The sequence below is a fragment of the Neolamprologus brichardi genome, chromosome 15 (genome assembly GCF_056152115.1).
Source record: "Neolamprologus brichardi isolate AB-2024 chromosome 15, ASM5615211v1, whole genome shotgun sequence".
Taxonomy (NCBI): domain Eukaryota; kingdom Metazoa; phylum Chordata; class Actinopteri; order Cichliformes; family Cichlidae; genus Neolamprologus; species Neolamprologus brichardi.
Genome location: NC_142118.1, coordinates 8,250,492 through 8,261,763, shown reverse-complemented (window position 1 = coordinate 8,261,763; position 11,272 = coordinate 8,250,492). Strand labels below are relative to the sequence as shown.

Here is an 11,272-nt window from a genome sequence, read left to right as displayed (position 1 = left end):
CATCTCCCTTTTGCTGATTTGATCACCCTCAGTTGTACTACAGTTGGGTCTATATAGTGAATTAATAGATGTAAGCACAATGACATGAGTGAACACGATAAACTATATTGCCAAAAGTATTCGCTTTGCTGCTTTCACACATACATGAACTTGACATCTCATTCTTAGTCCATAGGGTTTAATATAACGTTGGCCCACCTTTTGCAGCTTCAACTCTTCTGGGAAGACTTTCCTGTCCTCTAATTAATGGCAGAGGTTGCGGTCAGGACTCATCCATGTTTTTATGGAAACCCACTACATGAAGTGTTCTACACACTGTTCTTGAGCTAATCTTAAGGCCACAGTAAGTTTAGAGCTCTGCAGCGATTGACTCTGCAGAAAGTTACTGACCTCTGTGCACTACTGACCCCACTCTGTGATTTTTTTTCTCCTGAAAGCAGCCACAAAAGTGATTGGAACACCTGAATTTAATGATTTGCATGGGTGACTGAATACTTCTGGCAGTATATTGTATATTTTGATACCTTTCCAGAGGTATTTGTAGCTTTGGAGAACCACCTGTGCTAGCAGAAGCAGCTGGGATCATTTCCATAAAAGAAAACCCTGCCAAACAGAACGTTTGGGGCTTATCTGACAATCATTAGTGAGATGCTTGCAGTAGCCTCGCCCATATTCAACTGACGTCAGTGTCTCCAACTTTGGACCCAGCAGTTTCGTGGTGCACAACAGATAAACTGAAATACATTTGCCATGTGACATGCAGCAGCCAGTTAAATATTTAATGTAGTACAATATTTCACATTCCCTTCGCTGTAAAAGAGTATCAGTATTCATCTTTGTCTCATAATCCTTTAAAAAATGTAAAAACACACACCGAGAGTACAGGTAGCGCACCAGAGAGCAATCGTCTCCATCAGCCCACTTCTATCTTCAAACACGTTGTCCAATAACCCCACAGGAGAGTCTACTCGTCATTTACTCACCTCTCCTACGTCAGCAGCTAAAAGATAAAAACACGTCTGTGTCAAACAGTTACTTATGAGTATGTTTGCAGACCTTGAGGTTTGAACGGTTTAGAAAAATAAAGACAAATGATGTCACAAATGTACTAGAGACAACAAGTTTGTTAGTAAAACTGTTTCTAACAGTTCGATCAGACCAGAAATGCTGCATTTTTTACAGACCGTGTTACAGATTTTATTAAGACAATGACATCATTGAAAGTAAAGATTAAAAACAAACTGAACGCCACAACCTGCCATCATGACACACTGTTCTGACGAGATTCAGCTACACGTATTCAGTCACTGGGTTTTTCAGCCTGAAGCACATGGATACCTAAATGTGAATAACAAGATGACTGCATTTTTTCCCCTTCTTTTTAAATATCTTTATGTCATCATGCAGGAAGCATGACAAACTGTCTTTGGGGAAATGGTGGTTCCTATATTTACAAATTGTACTGTTAAGTTTTAGTTGGCTATAGCACACACAGACACAGATTATTTCTGAAGCTCAAGAGCAGTTTTTGTTGTTTTCATTTGCAAATTTAGGCTTGTTGACAATTCATCCATAAATAATGAACATAAACTGCAATTTCAGCAACTTTATTGGCAAATGGTGGCAAATTTATATTGGATTTGATTTGTTGCTACAGACATTTTTGTCTTTTGTATTCTACAAACAAACAAACTTTCCTCTCTCAGTGCTTGATAGTGATGCTCTTCACCTCTGTGAAGAAGTGATAGGAATCTTTTCCTCCCTCTCTTCCCACACCAGAGTTCTTCATTCCTCCAAATGGGAGGTTCAGATCTCTCACCAGCCAGCAGTTGGTCCACACCAGACCTGCTTGCAACCGCTGGGCCACCCTGTGAACCTTCCCCAAATCCTTGGACCACACTGTGGCTGACAGACCGTAACGTACACCATTGCCCCTGGCAACAGCTTCATCCTCAGTATCAAAGGGGCTGATGCAGGTGACGGGACCAAAGATCTCCTCCTGCATGACACGGGAGCTGTCAGATATGCCTGTGATGACCGTCGTCGGCATGAAGTATCCAGACTTGTTGCGCTGCGGGAGGTCCAGCTGGTCGAGCCCCTCACCGCAGTGAATTATGCCACCTTCTGATTTGGCAAGGGCTATATAGCTACGAACCTTTGGATTTGAAAGGAAACATTTCAAACTATAGCACATCAGAAATTTAAACAACAAGTGTTCAGTCACATTCTGCATTACATGTAAGCACCTTCTCCAGGTGTTCTTTACTGATGAGCGCTCCATTTTTGCTGCTGTTGTCAGAGGGGACACCAGTCTTCCACTTCTTAGCCGCAGCCACAAACCTTTCCAGGAACTCCGAGTAAATACTCCTCTCTACATAAATCCTGCTGGTACACAGGCAGACTTCTCCCTAAGAGGAGAAGAAATGGAGAAGATAAAAATGGAGGACTTCAGAAAGTTGTTTTTTGACAACCCACCTTAAGACAAAAAGTTGGGCTGTGATTGCCCCCTTGTGGACAAACTATGTTATTACACCCTCAACACATACAGAAGCTCCTGTTACAGATAATCACCTTCATTTCATTTGCATTATGAAGTTCAATGAAAGCAAATTTTGAAAAAAACAAACAAACCCTGTTAAGTATGTATTAAAAATGGACCTTCTGGGCTTTATTTTACAGTTTTTTTGCACACTGGCAATTTATACATATCAAATCAAACTCATCATAGGTTGTGATGGATTCTGCAATCTATATCTATATTTAAAACACCCACCGTCACATTTCAGTACAAAAAAAAGATTAACTTTAACACTTCTAAACTGACAACAAACATTTCCAGCTATGATCTGGAGAGCATGAGATTAATAACCTTGTAATAATCAAAGGAGCTTGCAAAGAAAAGCGTCTGGACTTTTTTAAGTTGCTTGAAGACGTTTCACCTTTCATCCGAGAAGCTTCTTCAGTTCTAAGGTCAAATGGTGGGGAGTTCCAGATTTAAACCTAGTGGGAGAATATCCCCCCACAGAGGGACAAAAGGACCCCCTGATGATCCTCTAATCGCCTGAGCCAAGGTGTGAAAATGGGTGTGGGTCCCAATCAGCCAGGGTTTCGGGTGAGCTCATTGTGAAACCTGGCCCCACCTTATCATGCGAATTCCTGAGGTCAGATGGCCCAGGAAGAAGCTTCTTGGATGAGAGGTGAAACGTCTTCAAGCAACTTAAAGAAGTCCTGACGCTTTTCTTTGCAAGCTCCTTTGACTACGATGACCTGGATGACTGAGAACCTTCACAGACAACCTTGTAATAAAGAAATGATTTCTTGAACTTTTCGTTTTGTAAAAATGTGCTTCACTGCTGCACATTCCCCAACAAATTTCCAGTTAAAATAACAATCTGTGGACACAGAAGCTCTAAAGACTCTCGGGCATCTGTCCTCTCAATTGAGTTTATAATATATAAAAGCCAAAACTAAAAGTGATGGTACGCATAAATAAAATAAATAAAGCTAAACAGTCCTAAAGAAAAAAAAATCCTCAGTCACATTTTGTCTTCACCTGATTGAGAAAGCTGGATCGGACGGTGGTCTCGATGCACTGGTCTAAGTCTGCGTCAGCAAAAATAATGGCTGGGTTTTTGCCTCCGAGCTCCAGTGAGAGCTTCTTACAGTAGGGGGCGCTCCGCTCGGTAATGCGCTGGGCGGTGGCTGTGGACCCAGTGAAGGAGATTAAAGGGACCTCAGGGTGACTAACAAGCGCGTCACCGGCTCTTGGACCACTGCCAAATACGATGTTGACGACACCGGGAGGAACACCTAAAGAGATGAAGATGATTGCAGGCCACTGATTAATTTCGCACTACAATGGTCCCTCGCTGTAACGCGGTTCACATTTCGTTTTTTTTGTGTAATTTTCCTTTTTTTTTTCTTTTTTTTTAACAGCGCATTGTGTTCTGCGTCCTGATTGGCTGAAGACAATTTCAATCAATCTCGTGCGGTGTCTCCTGTAGTGATGGGATTTCCGGCTCTTTTTAGAGATCCGGCTCTTTCGGTTCGGCTCACTAAAAAGAGCCGGCTCTTCAGGTTGTTTTGTTGCTTTAATTAATTTATTATTAACAATAATATAAAATTATGCACAAAAGGAATTACTAACTTAAAACAAAGTGGTTTTATTTATATATGTTTATTAGGGGTGCAACGATACTCGTATCGATATCGAACCGTTCGATACAGTACTTTCGGTTCGGTACGCATATGTATCGAACGATACAACATTTTTAATTTATTTTATCAACTTTCCTTCTGACGATGCTGTCTGTGTTGAGCGCTCAGTGGATCTGCGCTCGACAGTGCAGCCTAGGCGGAGTAGTCGAACACAGATTCACTGAGCGCAGGGCAAGCTACCTAGACAGAAGTTAAGCTTGTTGCAACATGGCAAATTGAACCTCCTCCACCCTCATTCAGATCTGGCGTTTGGAACTATTTTGGTTTTCATGTGACGTATGACCCTGAAGGTAAGCGTGTCATGGACAAAAGTAAAACAGTATGTTGGATGTGCCAGCAATGCTCAATTGGTGGGAACTAGTGTGTTAGCGCAGTTAGCTCGTTAATGTGTTGACGTCTTCCAGCCCCACTCATGAGGCGATCCGCGGTAGCTCGTTAACGGAGATTTGCCGTGTTGTGACCTTAACGTCATTTCAGATTAACGCTGACAGCACTAGTGGGAACACAACCAATATGACTGCACATTTACTCCGACATCATCCTAGTGCAAAGACAAGTGGAAGCAGACAAAAACAAGCACGCATGCTACAAACTTTACCCGAGTCATTTAGACAGCCGTTAGCACATGATTCTCCTTATGGGGACCTGATATGTTTAATATGCTGCTGAGAATATAGCCCAGAAGAAGCGTATAGTATAGCTTTTATTTTGGAAAGAGACATTTCTCCATAATAAACTCTCTTTTCCAAAGATGAGTGATTCCTCAATCAGATACAGGGCTCGCAAAATCGCTAGCCCGACGTCCTGGGGCTTTTTTCCAGTCGGGCTACCAAAATCTATCTCTGCCCTGCCCGTCGGCCTATCGTAGGAAGGAAAAATATATGTCAATGCTTTTGCATTCTTTCGGAAATGTAGCTGGGTAATTATGTCATTGGCATCGGCCACTGTCAATATGTGACATACTGAAATCGCGTTTGAATTTGCGCTTGTTTTTTGCTTTCACTTTGCAATCGCGTGAACTGTGTATAGAGAGCGACAGTACTGATTGGTGAGTGATGATAATTTGCGCACCAATTCCTCTGACATCATCTTATCAATCGTTAGCTTACTATGCAAACATGACAAGTGAAATCTCCTGCAGCTTAAACATGTGAGAGGTTGATCGCGCAGAGAATCGCTGAGCGTTATGTTAGTGCATGTGTAAAAGCAGCAGGATATATATTTTAGTTCTGCTGAGCCAAATAAGACAGGTCAGGGTGAAGAAGTGACAAAACGGAAAGGTTATGACAAATCAGACTATAAGGCAAAAAGAAAGTGCAGCTTTATGGTTTCATGGACAAAAGAATTTCTGTGGCTGCAATATGACGAGCTAAATAACCAGGGCTGCACATAAGTGGTCTGCAGGTGCGCATTCGCTGTCAAAATAAAAACCCGCACAAGATAAGAAGTTGCAACGCGTGTTTGCGTACATAAGATTTTCAGGAGGAGGACAGACATTTGTTTAGAACTCTTAAAGATGTCGAAGAAGCTCCTTTAAGCAATTACTGTGATGTTCCTCCACCTCCAAAGAAATGTCAGAAGGAGTCCGAACCACAAAAGAAGCGCGTATTCTCGGAAAAGTGGTTGCAGGAGGTGAGCTGGCTTCAAACAAATGATGAACGCACAGAGAGGTGGTGCAGAATGTGCCGTGAAAATTTAATAAATGACAAATTAATAAAAAGGCATGAACATTTTTTTTGTATCGAAAAAATATCGAACCGTGACACCAAAGTATCGAACCGAACCGAACCGTGAATTTTGTTGTATCGTTGCACCCCTAATGTTTATATATAAATATATGCGGTGGCCCCTAGAGACAAAACACGTACAAACTCCAAAACACATTTCTAGTATGAACTGAACTTCCAAAGCAGAGCTACTAGATCACTTAAATTACACAACTGAAAGCATGTGTGTATTGTTTGTGTATTTATACACAGGCACTCATATATATTCAAATAATTTAAAAAATGTTCATTTACCTGTTATTACCACACACCAAATCCGGTCGCTGGTACTTGCTGGCTTGTGTAGCCACTAGGTAACAAAAGCTCAACACTGTGCCCAGCATCCTGGAGCACTGCTGTTGTCTTTTGTACGTGTTTTGAGTTTTTACGTGCTTTTGAGTTTTTATGTGCTTTGGAGTTTTTACGTGCTTTGGAGTTTTTACGTTGTTATGTCCCTCTGCAGCCTCTAATCTGCTCAGTGTGTTCAGCTGGTGCTAATTGGCCACACCTAGTCAGGCGTGGATAAAAGCATACCTGAGGCAAGCTTCCCGGGAGCTCACTTGTCTTTGCCTTGGTGGCACCAGCCATTTTAGCCGACCTGATATTCCATTTTAAGACAAAACTTCTGTTCACCTACACTCTGGTATTCGTCTCCTTTTTTATGTTGCGGCTTTGAGCCGGGTCGTAACAACGTGCTTTGGAGTTTTTACGTGCTTTGGAGTTTGTACATGCTTCGGAGTTTGTACGTGATTTGAAGTTTGTATGTGCTTTGTCTCTAGGGGCCACCGTAAATATACTTTTATTTATTCACTCCACAGAAAATGTAATAAATAAATTATATAATACAAAAACCAACTATTCACATTTCAACTTTTAACTATTTAAATTTTCAGCTTTTTCCTTTTAAACAAATTTAAAATGAAACAACACAAAACACTGCAAACCACAACACAATTAAATATAAATTAAAATATGAAAACAAAAAGAAGATGCATATTCTCTGTCATATGGACCTGCATGAATAAACTTTCTGAATCCTTTATCATCTGCAACTGAAAATAGTTGTGGATGATTACTATACCTTTCTAATGTGACGTTGTTGTCCCTGGCTCTCTCTCTCTCTCCCTCCCGCTCTGTTCCTGTGCTACTGAGTAACTACGGTCCCTCCCCCCTCTGCCCAGCGTAAAGCACAAGGCTCACGTGCGGAGTGAAGCGAAAAAAAGTGCGAGAGAGAGAGAGAGAGAGAGAGAAAAAAACCCACGTGACGGCTCGCGATAAGGAGCCGGCTCGCGTCGTTCACTTCAAAGAGTCGGCTCTAAGAGCCATTTCGTTCGCGAACGACCCATCACTAGTCTCCTGTGCAGTACAGAATGCGTTCAGCCTGTCAAATTTAGATAAATCTTCGTTCGCTAGCATGTATACATAGTATGTTTGTAAGTTTTCTCCCCAACAATCACAAAAATGTCGACGAAACGTTTTGCGCGGTTTCATTCTATAATACTGGTCTTATTTTTCTATGGTCTGAACTTTGAGAGTGTGAAAATGTTCGTGACTGTGTGGAAAAAAGTGTATAAAGTGTGTAGTGAGGGGTTTTACAGCCTCAAAGCATCTATAATAATTGTAAAAAATAAAGTTGGCTCCTTCGCGGATTTCACCTACCGCGGGTTATTTTTGGAACGTAACTCCCGCAAGAAACGAGGGACCAATGTACTCATATCTGTTCATTATGTGCAGATTTTAAAAAAAATACCTTAATGTGTTATGTTTTTTGCTTTGCTTTAACTCCATCTGCATGACATTGCACTGTGGATCCTGTAGTCCTACCTGCTTGCTGCATCAACTTGCACAGCATCCAGGCGGTCACAGAGGTCATCTCGCTGGGTTTGGCCACCACTGTGTTGCCTGCAGCGATTGCAGGTGCAATCTTCCAGGTCAGAAGGTACAGGGGTAGATTCCAGGGACTGATCAAACCAGCTAAAAAACACAACAAAGGCCATTTAAGAGCACATACACAGGGCAAATGGGTCATCTGAAGGTTTCACTGCAAGCAGCCTAAGTGCTCACCCACTCCCACTGGGCAGCGGACAGTGTAGTTCAGGCAGCCCATGTGGTCCATTGGGCTGCAGTCGGTGGTGTGGTGAAGCATGGATGTCGAAAAGAAGCGGAAGTTGTACGCTGCCCGGGGAATATCCACAGTCCGTGCAGCTGATATCGTTTTACCTACAAAGATTCTGAAGTGAGCATCAAAGGGCAAATGAAGCAGTTGCCTACACATTTTTGAGACAGAGTACAAGATTAGACATTCATGAATCAGTATTTGATTAATAAAAAGTGATTTCTGAGCCACTCATTTCTATTCCTGCATTAGTGACCTGATTTCTAAGGTGGCAACATATAAGACAGTCTAAGCAACCTTGGTCTTTGGACTCAGCTTGTGCAAACTCCTCAAGGTTGGCCTCAATCAGGTCAGCCAGTTTGCGGAGGATCTTCGCTCGCTCCTCTGGGCTGCATGCAGACCATTTGGGGAACGCTTCTTTAGCTGCTGCCACTGCTGCATCCACCTGCAGGCACGAGATGAGGTATAAGCAAACTACACAATTAAGCACGATCACGTCCAAGAATAGAGCTTGATTCCACTTTGAGAGAATACGCAGGATTGTTTAAGTGACATTTTATTGATACACTCTTAAAATCTTAAAAAGATGATCCTTTATATTAATTTCTAAGGAGTTCAGAGGACTTAAGAATATTTTTAACTACAATAATATGTACACGGATGCATTTCAACAAAACACTACATTTTTGAAGAAGGTCAAACATGAACAGCTGAAGTTAACTGATGTGTTTAATGATTACTTGATTGCTTGCTCTGCAAAGCTCAAAGGTGGCTTTTTCTGAAACCACATTTTATGCAACGCACTAACCTGAAACCTCAAAGCTCATTCAGAAAGTTTGTTCTGTTCATCTCTTCAGTCCCTGACACAGAAGAAGTCGCTCGGATGAGTGACAAAAATTTCTCCTAGTGATAATGCAATGTCTAGATGAACACAATAGACTTTCTGGGACTTTCCTACCTGGATGATTAAGCATGCATCAAAACACATACACTAAAATGTACTAATATTGCTGAGTCAAAGGCCTTTAAATCTGACAACAGGATTTGTAATAACAAGCAATCCAAGTCAATGCAACAAATATTCTTGTGCAAATGTTGTGATATTGCAGCTTAGAGCAGAAAAAAGAAATTGTATTTAAATAAGACTTCTGCAGCAGCTCTGCAGAAAGCTGTCAGTCCAGCCTAGTGCAAACACACTGCAGGACTTATACAAACATGTCTAAGCATATGCAAGGATTCATTCAAATCTCAACCTCTTGGTTTTGCAGATGGTTTTAACTTGATCCCCACCTCCTCCTTGCCACTGTCCGGCACTTTGCAGTAGACCTCGCCAGTTGACGGGTCGTAGGAGTCGATGTAACTCCGACAAGAGACGAACTTTCCTCCGATGTAGTTCTCCAGAACCAAAAGTGAGCGCTCTTCTGAAGTTTTCAACATGCTTGTTAATTACAGGCGCCAAAGTAACACCAGTTCACTTCCCAGAGAAAACGATGACTGCACGTACTGCTAACCTGACAAACACTGGGCCTCTAAAGGAGGGGCTTACTCTCTGATGATCCTATTGCCTAACTCTTTATCAGACCTTATTCACACAGATCTTTGAGCCTGAAAGAATAAACACTTTTTCTACACAGAGTATCTTAAAGAGAACCTTAATTAATAGCATGGCAATATGTCTGCTCACCACAAAGTTCAGATAGTTAAGATAAATGTGGCTTTCCAGTGTTCATAGACAATATTCAAGCATCTGAGTGACTTTAGGTGTGTTTAGAAAAACTGCAGAGGTCTGAAAAGTTTTATGTTTATTCTCACAGGCTGCTTCATATATCATAAAACTGGGTGAACTATTCCTGCTGGTGGTTAAATGAATGAGGTGAAGCCGTTTTGTTTCAGAAAGACAGACACAAATGTCAGGTATGTGTCGCATGACACTATTTACTTGTCTATAAGTTTAAATGGACATTGCATGCATGGCCTCACAATCTTGGATGGGCCTTGGAGGTCCAGGGCAGCCGAGGGATGTCACTGTACCCCCTTAGCTGAATTCTACTGATATATTTCAACTATAAATTACACTAATTCATTCTTTTTGGTCATAAAAAAATTAAACATCCACACCCCTCATAAGGTTTTGCAGCGCTAGCTCAATTTGATCATTCAGTTCACAGTTTAGTGCATGGGGCTTCTGAGGCAATCATGTAACTGGTATGACTGAGGAGGAGACCAAGAGGATGGATCTATGCAGGTCAGGTTTTGGGAAATACCCTTCATGTCTCTTTGAAACTAAAAAGAGGTCATTCATCAGCTTGTGTAGCTCTAAAGCATGACCCTACTCGCAAATAGCAAAGCAAAAGGAAATGTGTTGGTTCACAGTCGCCAAGTCCAAATGGTGAGTTTAGTGATACCTGGAGAAGAGACGTCTCTGCTATTATACCTTACAGACGGACATTTTTGCACCTTTATAACTGTGGCTATATTTCTGTGACTGTACAATGTGTACATGGTTGTAATCCAACACTGCTAATATCTGAACCTCAATGAAAAGATAGAACTATGTGGGGGTTTTTTTTTAAACAAAAACAAAAAACATTAACATAATTTACAGCACCTAAAGTGCTTTCAACTGTATTTGTGTACACAACTCCTTGAGGAAGTGCTGATTCAAAGGCGACTGCCCACGAAGCCATCACATTACTCATCCACTTACAGAGAACGTGATTCACTATTATGATATGAGCCAAAAAAACTCATACCACTAACAAAAGTTCTCATCGTTTTCCTACTCCTGGTTTTTTTTTTTTTTTTGCTGGTTTTTTTTTTGCAGCACATATATTTTCCTGTAAGGTGAGTAGCGTGTCTGCGTAATGACCACTAACATCCTGTGGCAACTAAGCAACTTTCACGCTGAGTTGCTCACTAGTGCAGGATTTCTTCCTGAGGCCTGTGAATGACTTAAAGATCACTTACTGACATGGACACCAGTTCCATGAAGTTAAATCCCAAAGCATACATATACAGTTTACACCTATGTAGTTCATTATAATATTTATGTACATTCATTTATATTAATGTAAGTATCCAATCATCCAGTGGCAGCACCTTGTACAGTTACTCACGTAGACATGATCAAAACAACCTGCTGAAGTTGACTGAGCATCAGGATGGGGAAGAA

At 41.4% G+C, this 11,272-nt stretch overlaps 1 protein-coding gene across 1 annotated transcript; it reads right to left on the bottom strand.

The window, feature by feature from the left end:
* Positions 1–1,167: 1,167 nt before the first annotated feature.
* Positions 1,168–9,669, bottom strand: aldh8a1 (aldehyde dehydrogenase 8 family, member A1). The gene is made up of 7 exons (XM_087852416.1): positions 9,391–9,669; positions 8,398–8,545; positions 8,049–8,204; positions 7,809–7,958; positions 3,554–3,810; positions 2,247–2,408; positions 1,168–2,155 (listed from the first exon to the last, which is right to left on the bottom strand). The coding sequence occupies exons 1-7, from the start codon at positions 9,535–9,537 to the stop codon at positions 1,703–1,705; spliced, it is 1,473 nt and encodes a 490-aa protein (XP_087708542.1). The 5' UTR covers positions 9,538–9,669; the 3' UTR covers positions 1,168–1,702.
* Positions 9,670–11,272: the final 1,603 nt, after the last annotated feature.

Excerpts from the sequence above, each read along its gene's own strand:
- aldh8a1 (XM_087852416.1), bottom strand. The coding sequence starts at position 9,537 with ATGTTGAAAACTTCAGAAGAGCGCTCACTTTTGGTTCTGGAGAACTAC. Across the intron at positions 8,546-9,390 it reads CGGACAGTGGCAAGGAGGAG|GTGGATGCAGCAGTGGCAGC; the intron begins GTGGGGATCAAG and ends TCGTGCCTGCAG. Across the intron at positions 2,156-2,246 it reads GTAAAGAACACCTGGAGAAG|GTTCGTAGCTATATAGCCCT; the intron begins GTGCTTACATGT and ends TCAAATCCAAAG.